The sequence below is a fragment of the Pseudopipra pipra genome, chromosome 19, assembly GCF_036250125.1.
Source record: "Pseudopipra pipra isolate bDixPip1 chromosome 19, bDixPip1.hap1, whole genome shotgun sequence".
NCBI classification, from domain to species: Eukaryota; Metazoa; Chordata; class Aves; order Passeriformes; family Pipridae; genus Pseudopipra; species Pseudopipra pipra.
The window spans coordinates 9,444,223-9,461,987 of NC_087567.1; the positions used below are offsets into that span (position 1 = coordinate 9,444,223).

General features: G+C 38.8%; 1 protein-coding gene across 3 annotated transcripts in view; it reads left to right on the plus strand.

The window, feature by feature from the left end:
* HELZ (helicase with zinc finger) overlaps positions 1 to 17,765 on the plus strand; it is an 83,411-nt gene that overhangs the window by 11,614 nt on the left and 54,032 nt on the right. For 2 of the 3 annotated variants that reach the window (XM_064676433.1, XM_064676434.1), the window contains exons 2-8: positions 4,660 to 4,887; positions 6,748 to 6,784; positions 9,987 to 10,111; positions 12,282 to 12,338; positions 13,429 to 13,477; positions 13,879 to 13,954; positions 16,901 to 17,099. In XM_064676433.1, coding sequence (XP_064532503.1) covers positions 4,678 to 4,887; positions 6,748 to 6,784; positions 9,987 to 10,111; positions 12,282 to 12,338; positions 13,429 to 13,477; positions 13,879 to 13,954; positions 16,901 to 17,099 — 753 coding nt within the window. In that variant the 5' untranslated portion in view covers positions 4,660 to 4,677. The remainder of the gene's footprint in view (positions 1 to 4,659; positions 4,888 to 6,747; positions 6,785 to 9,986; positions 10,112 to 12,281; positions 12,339 to 13,428; positions 13,478 to 13,878; positions 13,955 to 16,900; positions 17,100 to 17,765) is intronic. The other variant, XM_064676435.1, reaches the window with a different exon arrangement.

The following is a 17,765-nucleotide window of genomic DNA, read 5'->3' on the forward strand; positions in this document are numbered from 1 at the left end:
TCCCTGGGTCTGTTATCTGTCTTGTTACACATTTTTCACGAAACCTGAAGCATCCTCGAGACCCTTCAGACTTCTGGGAAATTCAGTTCCAATTGACTTGAAGTTCAGAAGTTACTGAGGGAGGACAGAGCAACCAGCCTCGTAAATAAATCTAGTGGGTCTCTTCTTGCTCTTAAAAGGAATTGCTGGGCAGTTCTGATAAACCAGCTGTCTGTTCTTGAGGACTGCCTGAATTTATGACATGTTTAAAACGCCTGCCCGGTTCGGTGGCCGGCCTTTCCAGAGCAGGGCTGAAAAATCCCGGAGGCTTGGGAAACACAGTGGATGCATTTGCGTGGAGAGGGGAGGGCTGAGTGGAATTCCTGTCCTGCTCTCTCTGGGCCCGTGCCAGCCTGACCCCGATGGGCAGTGGAAGGGCAAAGCCATCGCCTGCTCTCCTTTCCCGCAGGACAGCAGCCTGGGAACAGGAGGATGCAGCTGAGTGGCTTTGGCAAGGGCTGTTTGGTGCTTCTCTCTCCCAGCAGAGCTGTTGGAAGGGCTGTGGGTTGTAATGGGAGGCAGCTGGAGACGCTCTTCCCCTGCGTGTTCCCCATGGCAATGGGGCTCGTTCATTTGCCTCCCTTTGCGATTCCCAGGATGTGGCTCTTGAAGCCAATTCAATTGACAGTAAATTCCTCCCAGTCTCACTGTAGGACTGCAAGTTGAACATCATTGCTTTAGCATAAATCTTTACAAGAGATGTTAATGTTTGGTTAAAATATGCAAATATTTACCGACTTGTCTACTGTTTGTCAGCTTGGCATGCGAGACCTTGGATCTGATCCTTCTGTCTTGGCAGACATTGGGAATTTTGCCAGTAACATTAATAGGAACAGCATTGTGCCCTCTAATCTGTTTGTTTATGAAGTACAGCGAGAGTTATCTGGCTTGATGCTTTACAGTGATTTGAAAAAGCATCTGCTTGAAATTTTTTTGGGAACCGTCACATGCTTCAACTTATCATTATCTTGGTGTATGGACCCTTTGATTCCATCAGACACATCAGTGAGCTGGGAGGCTTGGAAGTGCACAGTCATGAGTTAAACTGCCATGAAACACTAGAATTTTAGTTCATGATGTTCTCTCCTCCTACATTGATTTTTAATTTGAAGTTGGACTCATCAGACTGGAGTAGTTCTTCAAAGCCTCCTGTGCACCAAGCAGGGGGAGTGTTTACTTGGGAATAAATGACTGGAGATCACGTTGTTTATCACTCTTCCTCCTCAAGCTGCCTCTTCTGCCTTTCCCAGCTCTAGAGGGGAAATGTGCAGTTTTATTTGGAGATCAGATTTTAGTTGCTCTTTTCATGTTTGCTTACAAAATCCCCTTGGCAAGAAGGTGAAACGCTCGTTAGGAATATTGAGCCTGAAAATCATTAATTGTAGGGGAAAAAAAATAAATCTCTCACAGTTGAAAAAACTACTGAGGTTTAAGTTACAGCAGTTGGAACGAACCAGATATTTGAAATGGTGTTTTGGGGAAGAGAAGCTGAGCACAACTTGGCCTTCAAAGAAATGCAAGATCAGTAAGTTTTCTTCTACTTAATGGCAGGAGTTTTTTGGAGGTATAAAGTATGATGCCAGATGATGTATTTAGATATATGTTTTCTTAGATTTGTCCACCTATTTTAGTTGTGCAACTTTAGATAGTGGGAATATGCCTGTTTACTGTTTCTTCAATATTTTGCAGTTGTATTACAGTTTGCTATTAGAATAAATTGTTTGTTTCTCAAATTTAAATTTAGAACTCTTCTGGAATGTGGTTCTCTGGACCACATTGAGAAAATGAATACTCCTGACATCTGTTCTGTTACATGTTTATTATTTTAATTTCAATTTTACAAGCAGAAGTGAAGTGCAGAAATAATTTGCTCAGTTTTGCAAAGAGTTGGGAATATAGTGCAGACCTTGTGATACTTCAGCTCTCAATTCTAATCTGTAATAAATTCTACTCTGAGAGTGAATTTAGAAATTCCAGTATTACATCTGAAATTTTTGGAGATACAGAACTGAAAGCAAATTTCTTTTGAAAAAATGCCTCCATCCCTTGGCTGTTAATGATTCTATGAATACTTGGAAGTTTGGGAAAGACCTCCAAGATCATTGAGCCCAACCTTTGGCTGGATACCACCCTGCCAACTAAATCATACTGTGAAGTGCCACATGTACTGTTTTTTGAACACCTGAGCACCTGTATTGGAGTCTGAGGGAGATGGCACAAATATCCCCTGAAATGTTGATGTTTGAGTCTGCATGTGTGGCTCTAAATGGGATTGAAATGAAATCTGAGAGCCTGAATGCATCATTTTCCATCTGTTGTCCACATACTGGGTTTCTTTCTTATGATTTGATATTTTTTTAAAAACAAATTACACTTCAGTGGCTCCTAAACTGTCACTGTGCCCCGTGCACTGTGACTTGGGTGGGTTTTTGCCACTCTGAAACACCATTAGGGTGACTCAGATTGGCCAGTTCTCTGAACAGCCTGGTCCTGCTGCTCATCCTCATCCCCAGGTTTTTAATTAGGGTCGGTTATGTCCTCTGAAGTCTTCAAATTGCCCAAAGAAATTGTGTGGCCACTGTAAAATGAGCTTCTTCTCAAACAGATGAGCTCAGTTTTTGCCAGGATAAGGCAGTTGGGAAGTCCCATCTTTGTCTTGGACGTGTTGGAGAAGAAGGGCTTTCCAGTGCCTGTCAGTGGGGCTGGCCAGGTCAGTCAGGATGGGATCTGGGTTTAATCAGTTCTTTGGGAATAAACACACAGAAGCTCTGCTCAGGCTTTTGGTCAAAGGAATTTTGGTTATATGTCAGCCAGGAAGTGAGGAAATCAAAATTACAGCAGAGTTCATGGAGTCCTCTGTTTTCAGTCCCTCAGGAGGAAAACAGAATGTACATGAGAAAAACATCAATTAACTGTTGTATTACTGTGGAAGCAAATCCCAGATTTGTAAAATATACTGTGGCCTAAAATGTTAGTGAAGTGGAAGCCAGTGTAATTTTTAGTTGTATGTACAAAGGATCCTTGCATACACAGCTTAAGAATACCTAACATTTATATAATTGAAAATACATGCTCAAGTGATGCAGCTGAATCTGTAACAGAATTACCTAATGAATGGATTTACTCACATGTATGGAAATGCAAAACCTACTTGCCTATTCCTATTTTGGTTGAAAGTGGGGACTTATTTTTAGCAGAAAAAGAAATTTGTGGATGAATGAGGTAATATTTTGCAAGGCTGTTATTAAGAAAGAAGCACATGGCACAGCTTTGTACTGGGATAACTGCAAAATATTCCTGCTTGTGTTTCTTCATTTTTGGGAAGATATTGTTGTACATAAATTTTTATATTAGTGTTGTAAAAGGGAAGGTGGTTGAAGTCAAAATTGTCTTGAAAAATCAATATTCCTTTATGTTATTATTTTGATACTGAATGAAATTTTAAGACTGAAAGGCAACACATAGAACAGTATGTTGTATAGTATATGAAAAATCTTGTTTATGTTTCTCCTGTGTGTTAGCCTGTGTTAATGGGAAAAGTGGGATAGTGGATTATTTTTCATATGAGGAAAGTGCATTTATTTGACTTCCAGATTAAATTCTTGAAATTGCTTCACCTTTGGTTGCAAATCTGAAAATATCAGGTATAAAGGAAGCTTTTAGAAGTGAATTTTTGAAGTGGACTGAAAGAGTTATATGAACCAATTGTAGTAGTAGATCTGTAATCACAAACATTGACAGTATGCTGCTTACTAAAGCAAAAGTGAGAACTCTTACATTTTTTCTTCTTTCAGTTAACACATTTTTATGAAGTCAGCTTTAAAGTACAGTGTCTCTAGGGACGTGTCTCCTGTATTTAAATATTATGTTAATGAAGGGAGAATGTGGATAGGGATTATAGAAGTGCTTTGCTTGTCTCCTGGTGGTTCAGATGTGGGTAACCATTTGTCTCAGTTTATTGGCAGATATATCTGTCCGTATACAGATTTTTATTATAACTGTCTCAATCCCCCCTCAAATATTTGCTTTAAAATGATTTAAGAAGTTGTGTTGGTGTGCCAGGGGTATCTAGATTTCCTAAGATGTAAATAAACCAACCAAAGGAAGAGACAAGTGGTTGCTTTGCTGTTGATCTCTCGGTGCTTCTCATTCCTCCTTGTCCATCTCCACTGTGCTTCACCCAGGGAAAGTGGCTCCTTCTCCTGAGTGTAGAAGTCTGGAAAAGTGTTGTGGAGTACATAGCTTGGAGACAGAGCAGGTGGGGGGATGAGTTGTGTTCCTTCCTAAGCAAAGCTCATGTTGCCATTCAAGACCCAAAAGCCTCTGAGTGCTTAAATCCACGCTGACTCGAACATTTGAAACCATTACTTACATCCTTAAAATCAGCCGTGGGCTTAAATACCTCCTGGAATTAGAATCAAAACCGAGAGCTGGGAGCAAAGGAGGAAAGGCTGGGAAGAGATGAGTTAGTGAGGAGCTTGGGATAGGAGATGTGAGTGGCACAGCACGAGGGGGATGTGATCCATGGCACCTGGAGGCGGGAGTGGCAGTTGGTTGGCAAGTCGTCGGTGCCATCACCCAGCTAACCAACGTTTTATCATCCCCTCTGCCCCGCTCTAGGAGTTCTGTCCCTGAGTCATGGCAGACAGAAGACCAGAGAAGTCATGTGAACAAGCATGTGAATCCCTTAAGCAGCAGGATTATGAAGTGGCAGTGAAGCATTGCACAGAGGCTCTCCTTGCCCTCAGCCAGTTCCCCCCAGCTCACCTCCCGGAGCCCTGCCAGGCACAAATCGACCGCATCAAAATCGAGACTCTGCTGTATAGAATTGCTTCCTTTTTACAACTTGTGAGTGTGACTCTTTCATAGTATCTAGTGAACTGGGAAGAACAATCAGACACATCATTGAGATTTGAATAAAATTCCAAGTTTTCCTGTGATTGGCGTGGTGGTTTGCCACAGAAACCCTCTTGCTAAAGCACATATGAGGCTTCTCTCTTGTAGTTTCCCCTGATCTGTTTATTTTTCAGGATTGGAACCACTTAGTTTGGTTCCAATCACAGTTCTCTAAACAAGTGAAGAAAAATACCAGTTTGGGTCTCAATCACAAATGAAAAAAAAGACTTTAAACCGCTTAGTTTGGGTCTCAATCACAGTTCTCTAAACAAGTGATGAAAAATATCAGTTCGGGTCTCAATCACAAATGAAAAAAAAGACTTTAAACATTTTTTAAAAAATATCTGGGGCTTAGGGTATTATGTTTGTATGCTGTTCTGAATTACATACCAAATTACCTAATCTTTAAAGAGCATGAAATCAAACTTTCTGCAAGTATAAACACTTAAAAAACAAAGCTAAGAAACGCCAAAATCCAGGTAGCTGGTGCTTCATACCCAATTTAGCAACATTTGCATAGGTCTAACATTAGTCTTTTAATTCTTGATCCTCTACTTGCTTTGCAGTGCTAGGCTAGAGCATAGCTGGTGAAACATGGAACTTTTAGATTCTGGCAGATTTTTAGTGGAAATGTGAAAACTGGGGTGTTGGAAAGGTTTGTAAATGCAAGGCAAGAAGAGGCATAACCCTGAATTACAGGTTTTCCCGTTGCCAAATTCATGTCCTTCCTTTAAAGCATCAGAGCTACAATTTCTTAAAGGAAAGGACTTTACAGTGCTTAAGAATAAACCTACAACCTGCTTTTTCTTACCTGTCTGGAAATGTTATTGCAGATTTACAGGGGCCTTGTCCACCCCAAATCTTCACATACTGAGTGGGAGCAGTTTCAGCCCAGGTGGAAGAAGTTTGGCCAAGTCCTAAAATCTTCCTGGGCAACTTTAAGATGAATCTTGCCCGTGTGATGAGGGAGTGTTTTTAATCATTCTTTAAATAAATAGTTGAATTGGACTGTTGAGTGTGCAAAACAAGATTTGGGGAATCCCTTAAATTAAGAGGCCACCTTTTTTATGGCTCCTCAGGGAAGAGATTCAGAAATAACTAAAGTTGATTTTCATAATGGAAGTTGTGTTACTACAGGGTTGACTTCTCAAAATTATTCACATAAGCCAATATGCAGGTTGGTGCTTTAGAGTATTCAATGCATTTCTGATCTCACTCTTTGAAAATCCTGTGAAGCTCCTATCTGGATGTTCATCATAATGATATTATTGCAGGGACTTTGGAAAAATACTTGTATTCAAAACCTTCCTACTGAAGACATGAATTATATAGATATGTACAGGCTTAAAAGAAAAAGAGGAAAACAATCCAAATTTTCCTTCTTGTTTTACTAAATGAAATAATCTTTAAAATCACCACTAAGACAGAGTAAAATAACATACATACCTTAAAAAAATTAAACAGAACCATATTAGTGCAAGTTTTAAAAAAACAAACAGTGGCTAGAAAGTCAAGTTTTGTGTTTTTTCCTAAGTGTTGTGAGCCACCTGCAAACATATAAAACACACACCTTTGCCCATTCATGTTCCTCTTTTAAAATGTCCTTTTGCTGAGAATTTGAGAAAAAGTCAGCATTCTAAGAATGAATTATATTATAATTGACATGTGACTTATGTTCTTTACATGTTCCACCCAGGAAAAGACAAGGTAATGGTTTCTAGAAAGTTTGAAGAAACTTGTAATTCAAGCATGTAGATGTTTATGCTAACTGGAATAATGCTATTTTTAAACTTTTCATGTTTTACCTTTCAGAAAAAGTATGGGCAAGCAGATGAAGACTGTAGGCATGGTATGCTTATTTCCTTTTTTATTACCTAGTGTTTGAATTGCAGTCAGTTGTCTGAATTTTTAAAACTGATGCCCAGATTTGTTAGTTTGCTAACAGTGGTTTTTTTCCTAGTTAAAATTATGTAACTGCTTTATTAATTTTTTTTTTCCCTTAAAGAGAGATCTCACTATTTTGTAACTCTTCTTCCAAGTGCCAGAACTCAAATACATGGTGCTGTTTGGGCTAATAGATATTTTAGTACCCAAATGTAGGATGAGCTGATAGTGTCAGGATTCTTGTGAGGATAAAAGCAGCTGATTGTTCTGCCTTTCTTCCAAGGGACGGGGTGGATATCTTGGTTTGCATTTGGGATTTGATTCAGAGAAAATCAAGATGATGTACTTACATTTATTCCTGTTTGTTAAAGCTTCCAAATGTGCACATGTCACATTGAAGTCAAGCCTTTCCTATTTCACTGCCTTGTTCAGTTGGGGTATTTTGAAAGGAATTAACCCTCCTTCCTAATCTGTGTTGTTCATGTATAATGCAAGTGATTCAGAATTCACTGAGAACTCCTTGCTGAGTTTGGAAAGCACTGGAACAGAGTTTGTCAGTTAGATTTGGAAAGAAAAGGTGGGTAGATCCCACCTTTTAGTTTTTAGTTCTTTAACTACTCTTGAACGTTAAAGGAAATTTTTTCAGATCACAGTTTGGTTACAGAGACTGTGATCCACTGTTCTGACATTCATGTGCTAGCAATGATAATCTTTAAATTGTTCCTTTCTGGCTTTGTGGTTTTCATATTGTTGTGGGGTTTTTTTTAATGTATTTGTCTTCATTGATAGTCAAGTCATAGTTTTGGGAATTTGTGGGGCTCTGCAGCCTGCTCGTGAAGGTCCATAAAACTCAACTGAGAAAAATAAACTTGCTTTCTGTAGGTATAAAATTAAAGTTTAACAGATTAAAAAGGGCTGAACATCACTTAATCAGTACCATTCTTAAAATAGCCTGAGATTTTTTTTTTAAAGCTTCAAGTGTCGATATATAAGGGTTTAATATTCTGACTAACCTCAATGTTGTCTTTCATGGTGGCAAATAAAAGACATATGGAAAGCTGAATGATGGTTGAAGGAGGTAGGAGGGAAATGCTGTTTAATGAATAGTGTTCTCATTGATGAGCTTTGATGGGTTTGTCACAGGGGTGACATTCAGCTGTGGGACTTTTTCTTGGCATGTGTGGCAGTTGTCAGGATCTCAGAGGAACTGTCGTGGTAACTGCTGTCATCTCTCACTGGACGGGCAGAGGAGTGGGTGGAACAGGACCACTGATCTCTACTTTTTTTTTTTTTAATTAAGTGGAAAAAACAGCTTTTAAATGTATATTAATGACAAAGAAATAGCACCCAGTTTAATCACACCAGCATCTTCTGTAGGTATTTTTTTCCAGATCTAAAACTGGGGACAATTTTCATATTAATGCCATATTTGTGTATCTATATAAAAATGTCGTGTATGTGTTTATATATATATATATATACATATATGTACACATTCACACCATGTTTTTATGAATATATGAATGAATGATTTGGTTGTGGTTCTTCATGATCAATTGTAGCCCAGCATCTGACATTTAGACTACCTGCATTTATGATCCCAAAAGATCTTATGTTTGAAATATCCCTGGGAAGAAACAACCTTAGCATGGACTGCCTGATATGCACAGGTTTTTTTATAATAGGCAAAGCTTTATTTAAGCTGCTTTTCAGTCTTATTACAAGACTTGATGTGTTGCACAGCTATGACAGTTTTATTTGAACCTGAATGATCAGTACATTTGGAATAGCTGGAGAAATACATGTTCTTTGTAGTGTGCTGAGAATGAGGATAACTTACAATCTCTTAAATCATTCCACAAATCTTTACCAAAAGACCCTGGTTAACAGGTTGCAACTTTTCATGTGCAACTGTATGTTTTAGCTGGGTGGTGTTATGCAGTTAATGATATGAAATCTCATAATTGGAGATCTAATCTTTAAGATGAAAATAGCAAACTGTCAACCACGTTGGAGCTATTTCTGGCTCTGCTGCTTCTGATTTGGGAAGTTCAGTTCTATTTTTGGAAATGTGGTCAGTACTGTCAGAGTGGTGAATTCAGACTAATCTTGGAGGCACTTTAGAAGCAGGGTTTAGTTACCATTGCAGTTTGAAGAGATGTCGAGTTGTTTTTATGTAAATGTTCCGTGGGATTGGTTTTTTCTGAGTCTTCCCTGCGATTTCTGTTACTGATGTGAACGTCTGTGGAGTGAGGAGTTCTGATTTATTATTCTAAGATGTAATCCTGAAGTTGTGGTGAATGTAAAATTCCTCTTAGCACTAAGAGGGGCTGTTTGCATCTGCATGAGTAGCAGCATAAACACAGATGTTGATGTTGCCTGCAATAAGAGTTATTTTATAATTCCCTAATTTTAAACAACTGTCCAGCTTTCTTTTCAATTCACATGCTTAGCTTGCCAGCTTTTTAGCACCCTGGCATTTCATTTTCTGGACAGGTAATATATGTGATTAAGTGTTGTTCCTGCTTGTCTGAAGCACGTCTGTGCTGTGAAATAAATCCTGTCCCTCTTGGAAGTGTCAAGGAAAGTGTCTGTGTGTGACCCAGTGCTAGGAAGCATTAGGAAAGTTTTCTGTTACATGGAGCCTGTACACTTCTGGTCTCACAGAATCCTTCCTATATCCTGCATTTCACAGCACAAGTGAATAAAAGCCCTTTTAAAGGAGCAGGAATTGCCCACGAGGAGGTTGGCTATTTTTGGAAACGCCAGGGCATGTTTTTTGTGAGCATGAATGGATCTTCCTGAGCATGTTTGTGTTATTTAGAGGTTGTTGGTTGCTATTTCTTTTTCACCCTCTCTGTAAGAGGAGGTCCTTTGTGTCTGTGTCAGATATTTGAATTTACCCTTCCCATATTTAACATATGTCTATTTTAGCATGTAAACATGACAACCTTTTTTGAGCTCACGTACAACATTTCTTAGACGGTGGGAGACAAGTTTCAAGTTACCATTAGACAAGAGCAAGTAATACTTAATTTACATCCAGCAGTTGTCTTTCCATGGATTCAACCCAAGCTTCAGACTTTATTTTCCTGTTAAAGGTGAAGGAAAACTATATATTTGACTTTGTGTGTGATGAAGCTGATGGTCACTGATTTGTGTTGCAGTGCTGGGAGAGGGGCTGGCCAAGGGCGATGGACCTTTCCGTGCAGTGCTCTGCTGCATGCACCTCAAAGGGAAGCTGCAAATTGTGTCTAATGTTCTTTCCAAATCACTGATGGGGGAATCACTGGTAAGTGGGTTTTTTCTGTGGTCTACATAATTTAAAAAACCAGTTTTGTATTCCCTTTTTTAAAAGACGTGTTTAATAACGAACTTCCGAACGTGCTGCAACAAAAAATGATTTGTAGGAAAAAAAGACAAATATGTGGGCACACATATGTCAGCAGGATGCCAGGTTGTTGCATTACCAGGGTTTCAGAGTTGGTAGGGTTTTGAAAAGTTTTTTCATTGTTGGCCCTGAATCCCCAGGGAATGCAAAATAAGTTGCATATTTGTGCGATGGACTTTTTCTGAGTTGCACCTGATCCCATGTTGTAGGACTTCAGGAATTTTAGCCATTAAAGCAGGAAAAATGCTGATTGGACTTTTAAATAACTGGCCCATGATAAGTTGTGAGACGTTAAAAGCTTTTCAGGAAGAAAAAAAGCTTTGCATTTCAAGGCGAAGATAAAAGTTTGAGTTCAAAGCTTCTACTTTACCCTTGAACTGTTAAAACTTGTAAAGATGCTTTTAACCCCATCCATGTAAGTAACTGTTCTGACTCATATGGGAAAAATTAGGGACACATGTAAGTCTCTAAAGAATAGAGTTCTTTTTATTTCTGTGATCTGGATTAAATAGGCAGTTCATCCCCATGAACTGCTGGTCATGCTAAACCCAGAAACGTGGTGAGAGCAGAGGCAGGAGCAGCTCTGGTCAGACCCACAGGAAGGTGGGAGTGACATTAGAAACTGTTGTAGGAGAACCTATTACCTTAAGCTGGATCATGTCTGCAGTCTCTTGGTGCTTAACTGAATTAGTAGGTTGTTTTTTGGAGTTCTGTTTGTCTGTCTGGTGTATATCCTGAATTCCCTCCCCCTCTGGCCACTGGCTATTTTTACATAAAGAAAAGGGTTTTTTCTTTGTTTAGCTGGTGTTTTCCAATGAAAAAAACGCTTCATTGAAAAATTCCTGGTGAGGTTGGAGGAAACTTGCCTTCAGGAAAAATCAGTAAAATAGCCTTATTGCAGGGAATGTACAGTGCCCTTGTTTGGAGCTGTTGTTGTGCAAATAAAGGTAGCTTTGTATAGAATTCCAGAGTGTCATCCCAAAGCAGAGTTTGAGAGGTTTTTACAAGCTTTAGGTTGTTAGACACAGTTGTTTTTGGTAGGAATATTAAAGTCAGCAGCTGATTTACTGAGTTGTGCCATTGTCTGAGAGAAGAAATGAAACTAAGTTTTGGAATCAATTTATTGAAGGGTTGGAATCCATCCAGTGCCCTCTCCAGTGACTTAAGAGAATGATTCTTGGTAACATTTTTATGCTCTAATACATCTAAACTCAACAGGTTCAATTTTCAGCTTTCTGCTAGAGAAGTGAAAAATCATTTTGAAAAAAAGCCTGAGTGTGAGAATTGTTAAGTGTGGAAGTTTTCAGCAAAGAGTCATTTCTGCTGCTCAGTAGCACAGTCAAAACTTGGAGAAGTCTAATAAATGTAGTAGCACTTAATTAAATTTCTGCAAGAGATTATTGAAATAAACCCCACAGGTCTGGGTTCCTTTAATCAAAGTTTTGACTTCCATGAGTGTGAAATAGTTACACTTAGCTGTGTATTTCAGATAAATTCAATTCTGAAAGATTTTTACTTCAGATGTACTTGACTATGCAGTTAGTTAATGGCTAATCTTTGCTTTTTAGTGAAAACTCCAAAAATTACAGTCTACATCAGAGCAGGAAGAGTTATGGAACTGTAGAAATCAGTAATCTGTGAAGTAAATCCTTGAGATCTGAAGACATAAATCCTTAAGATATGAATCCATCACTGCAACAGCAGTGAAGGATTGTCATATTAATTCTTTAGATCCTGAAGTATTTTAGTAACCATAGTGTTTATTTTTTTCCCAAAAGTTGTTCTAAATATGGTGCTTTCCTGCATTGTCCTGTATTGATACTTGCTGTAGGTCTAGTGCTGGTTTTGGCCACTTAGAATTCCCTTTTTCACCATAATGTTTGCTCAGTGTTATGTAATATGTCTTTTAAAATTGGCATTGTAAGTCAAACTCAGTTTTCCTCCTTCCCCTTCTCCTGGTGTTGTGGGGAAAAGTGAACTTGGCTTCCGTGGTTTAGTGCACGTGAAGGTTTTATGGAATATGTTATAAATGATGAATTAATTAATGAATTAATGCTCTTTCTCCCCCCAGAACGGGATGGTAACTAAAGATCTGACACGACTGAAAACACTTCTTGCTGAAACAGAGGTAATAATGAGCATATTATTGGGGGGATGATGAGCAGTACCTGAGCCAACTGAAAGGCTGGTTCTCATGTGTCCCAGGAGATCTGGGCTCACTGGGAACACACCAGTTCAAAGTCTTGTTTCCACTGCTCTGTCAGTCCTTACCCACCCATCTCTTCAGGAGCTTTTTCCATCACAGTCTTGCAGGATGTGTGAGAAAATAGAGAATGATGCTAATAGGTTGTTGAGTCTCTCGAAGTAGCAAGAATTTAAAGCATTTAGATCTGCATTATTTATTTATTTATTCTATTTTTCTCTGTCAGAAATTGTTGTGAAGTAATAAACATGACTTAAGAAATGGTTTAACCACATAAATACCTTTTTTTTTTTTTTACAAGAGGTCAAATTGTCTATTGATGAAATTGCCCCCCCCTTTTTTTTTTTACTTATAATTTGTCATTGATTTGGGCATTATTTTTAAGGTAGATTCAAGTCTGAAAGACCTATCAATGCAGTTCAGACTTTTGGCCTTTTAAAAACTCCCTGCAGTCCCCATTAAACTGATCACAGGGTGGGATTTGGTCTTGTAAAAATCTCTAAAATTTTCCTCTAACAATGAGTGGACTTGGCATTCCTGTGAGAATTCCTGTTATCATCAGAATTCCTGTTATCATCAGAATTCCTGTTATCATCAGAATTCCTGTTATCATCAGAATTCCTGTTATCATCAGAATTCCTGTTATCATCAGAATTCCTGTTATCATCAGAATTCCTGTTATCATCAGAATTCCTGTTATCATCAGAATTCCTGTTATCATCAGAATTCCTGTTATCATCAGAATTCCTGTTATCATCAGAATTCCTGTTATCATCAGAATTCCTGTTATCATCAGAATTCCTGTTATCATCAGAATTCCTGTTACCAGGGGCTGCAATTCAGCTGTTGGGTTAATGTGAACTCTGGTTTGTGACTGGAAGTGATTTCAGACTTGTGATTGATTAATATTTCTCTATTGGTTGCTCTAAACCCCATTTTGACAGCAGTTCTTGTCGATGAAATTGTTTTTTGTGTTCCTTTATAACTGTGGGCTTTTTTTTTTCTATAACTGTAGGCAGCTGGTAAAGTCCCATCAGGATATCATGTAGAAGATTTAGAAGAAGGTAACTCACCTTTACAGCTCCTTCATTTTGGGGTGGGAAGACTTGGATCCTGCTGAATGCTCAGTGCTGCATGGCAGGCAAAAAGCAAAAAAAAAGGGATTGACAACTGTGATGAGCCCCAGGGGCTGAAGTGGAATTATCTCAGTGGAATTATGTCAGCACTGAATTTGGAGGCAGAAGTTTGTTTATTGATCAGTGCTGTAGCAGAGCCTGCTCCTTTCTGTGCTGTTCGAAACCTGCTCTAGTTGAGTTCGTTGGGGATTATAAATTAATTTGCATTGGGATAATTTTGCTTGTGTTCAGATGCACTTTGGGTTGGTGTTTAGAGGTACAGTTCCCTGTTATTCTCTGACTGAGAAATACTTGGGAATGAGAGGAGTAACCCCGTTCTCCTCCCGCAGGGTCCCGGGATGGTTGGCAGTTCCGCCCTCCTCCCCGGGGCGTCACCAGCAGTGAGGAATATACCCTGTGTAAAAGGTAAAGTCTTTGCTTTATGCTAACATTCTCCAGGGCAATCATAATGCTTCCTCTCTTATTTAGCTGCTGACAGAATGATTAAGAGGTCAGGCAAATGAAGGTACTTGTTAGAACTGGAGTCGATCCGTTCACAGATTTTTGGAAGGGTCAGTTCATCCCAAAGCACTTCAGTTTGTCCAGAAGCACTTCAGTTTATTCAGTTTTCATAATACAGTGGCTTGAGGACCTTTTTTCTAGTGACAGGTCAGCAGCTGTCTTTCTTCCCTTTTCTAATTTGGATGATCTCTGAGGTGTGAGAAGTTCCCCAGACAGCAGTGTAAGCAGACTGGAGTGAGATGTGCTTTGGCAGTGGACAGGCTGCTGCCTTCAGATAAATGGGCTTTGTTGATAAATGGCCTTTTACTTCACATTAAAAAAAAAAAGAGAGAATTTTCCTCAGATCTCATTATTTCCCTTTTGCATAAACTCAAATACACAGAGAAGATTGATTGGCTTATACTGGAGTTTCTCCTTGTCCTCTCTGGTCAATATTGCCTGTAGTTTGTGTTAATTGTCATTGCTTACATAAAACTGTATTAATATATATGGAGAAGAACCATCATTATGCACTTGATTCTGCCATTTATGTAACTAATGCAAATAAATTATTTTCCAAACACGAGCAGGACTGACCTGCTTTTTAGATGACAAGACTGAATCGCTGAATTGGAGCTGCTTTTGGCAAGATTTTCTAGAGATGCTAAATCTTGGCAACTCTTGTTGACTCTTATCATGTCCAGTGCTCATTCAGCAAATTTTAAAAAAGCAGATATTTGCGATTTTTGTGGTGATCTTCTGTTGAGTAACATCTTCACCATGTTTCCAGCCATTGCTCTGAAACCTTTTTGCACTAAAGCTGTAATGAGCTTTCTGCACACTGTTAATTAACCCTTACAGTGAGCAGGATGTGCCTTACTCAGCAAATCCCTATGAACAGGATCATTCTGATCATGGACTAAAGATTTTAGTTCCTTCTGAGGAGGCAGTTCCAGGTGCTGAATATGAATTTTTGAAGCTCTGGTTTATTTTTCCCCTGTGTGCCATAAAGCAGTAGGAGTGCAGCATATTTATTCCAGATAATGAAGCTATGGAATTGCAGGAGATATTAAATAAGACAGTAAAAATGAGAGAAAAAAAGATGTCTGTTAAAAATATGAACAATGAGAACTTGGAAAACTTGTATAATGATGACAAATTTTAAAGTAATATGCTTTCCTATTAAATAAAGAAAAGGAAACCCAATTGATTTTAAATCTGCTATGTAACTAATAGGAATAGAGCAGCAGTTTTTTATGCTTGCATTCTGTTTGAGCCATGAAAATCATAATTGTACTGTAGCATTCTAATGTGATGGTGAATTGGAAAATTTACAGTAAAAGTATTTCTTGGACTGCCAAGAAAAATATTTGAATTTAAAATATATTAAGAAACATAGCCTGAGAAGGCATTTAGTAACATGGTGTTATATATCACGCTTATTTTATTTACAGTTTGGGCATGCAAACCTTTAAATAGATCTCATAAAGAAAAAATGAATGCTAAATCAAATTATAACCAATGATACAAGTGTGGCCTGGATATCCAGGTACTTGTGCTGCAAGGTTTTCGTGTCACAGTCAGGAGTTATTTGGTTTTTAGCTCAAAGTTCACATTTTAATTCATGTTACACTGCATAACCCATGTACTGTGGAAAGGTTGTTCAGTCACAGGTCCCCTTTTGACTTCACCAGTGATGTGGAGCCCTGACTTGCTCTATTAATGTACTCTTGGTGCATCCTTTCTTTTTTACAGTAACTCATCACTGTAGGGAGAGGTTCTTACTATAACTATATTCATAGATATACACATGAAATTCAAGTATAGTTATGTTTACAGAGTTTCTATTAGCTTAATATCCCCACAGAAATCATCCTGCCTGGCTTTATTTATAACAAATGTGATGCTTGCATTAACTTTTTGTAGTTTCCTTTGGCAAAACAAAACAGAACAGCCTCCTGGCCTGATTTTATTCTGTATTTCTTAGTACCTTCAGAACCTAAACCCTCCACCCCTATTTCATTTTGCCACTGGTTTTTAAAGTACTTCAGTTTTGAAGAATGATAAAGTTGCGGCTCCTGTCTTGTGGTTTATAATTTTAATACAAAATTAAATTACAAAAATAGTCCCCAAGTTCTACAGTCCTTTGTCCAGAGTTGCAAAAAGTTCTGAGAACAAGAATGCTTAAATTGTATAAAGGCATTTGGAATATCATTAATTTCATGCATCAACACATGCCACTAAATGAAAAATGTGTTTAACAAATTCTGCAAGGTTAAAAATCCTTTTAGACTGATACACCCTTTCCAGAGAAGAGGATTAAACCTTTTCCTGGAGAGATGATTTCTGTGTAGGTGTATTTATTAGAATGGACCATGTGATGTCACTGTTGCTCCAGGAAAAGCTGCTGAATGAGTTTTTATCAGCTCATAGTGTAAGCACTGGAAGAAATTGAGCTACATTTTCCTTTGCCCCTGATTAACTGGGGGTTTATGCATATTAATACAGTGCCAGATCATTTCAGGGGGGGTCTGTGATCTCCTTGTGCTAATTGCTGTACAAACACTTGATTCTTTTTCCTTCAAGGCTGGAAATTTCTTAAGACTTCTGTCCCCTTACATTTCTAAGAAATATGATATACTTTTCTGGGCTTTGCAGTAAGAGAAGCTGCTGCCTCTCTTACAAAATTCTACGTATATTTTAGTTCATATGGACTAAACTGCCTTTAGTTCTATGAGGGAGGCTTAAAAAATATTCTTCTGACTTTACAAGTTAGATTTCGATAAATTTTGATAAATTTCTTTTTTTTTTTTTCAATTGGGGACCGAAAAACTTCAAGGCATAACGGTTTTTTTTTCCTGTTCTCTGTAGATTTTTAGAGCAAGGGATCTGCAGGTATGGTGCCCAGTGTACTTCAGCACATTCCCAGGAAGAGCTGACGGAGTGGCAGAAGCGCTACGCCTCCCGCTTGATCAGGTTAAAGCAGCAGAAGGAAAACAAACAGTGCTCGGGCAGTTACATGGAAACCTTGATTGAGAAATGGATGAATTCGTTATCTCCCGAGAAAGTGGTGAGGAAACCCCCCCCCCTTCCCTCTGTGCTCGTGTTTAAAGCTGGCAGCTGAGCCTGGGTTTGGCCCTTGTGATCAGAGCTGCTCCAATCGCTCCTCACCGAGGAATTGTCCCAGGGATTTGCTGCCCTTTCCATCCTGCCCTGTGTCTTCTTGCAGAGATCCCAGAGACTTAGACTGATTTGTGGGTTCATTTTGCATGTTCACTATTCCAGCCAAGTCCCAGGTATTGTTCCTGTTCCTTGATGATGTGGCAGGACTTTTTAAACTGGAGAACAGGGAATGATGAAGCTTTCACGACTCAGAGGAGAATGTTCTTGCTTGTGCACGGCTCCTTTTCTTTGCCTGCAGCTGCAGGCACTTGGATGCAGACCAGCCAATCCCCCAAATGTTCAAAAGACTTTGAATACCAAGGAGTGTGGGATATGGATATGATCAAACTTAGCAGCTCTTTGGAATTCCAAAGGATGTTTTTTATGGCATTTGACCAGTTCTGCTTACCACTGATCCCAAGGAGTTTTCAGTCCATCTATTGTTGATCAGAATCTGGCAAAAGTGGATTTCCTGCAAAATGCATTGATGAGTAGAAAGCCTGATTGTACTTCCTGGTGGCTCAGTGATGTCAGTGAGATCTGGGTTCTTCTGGACCTCATTGTATCACAGATC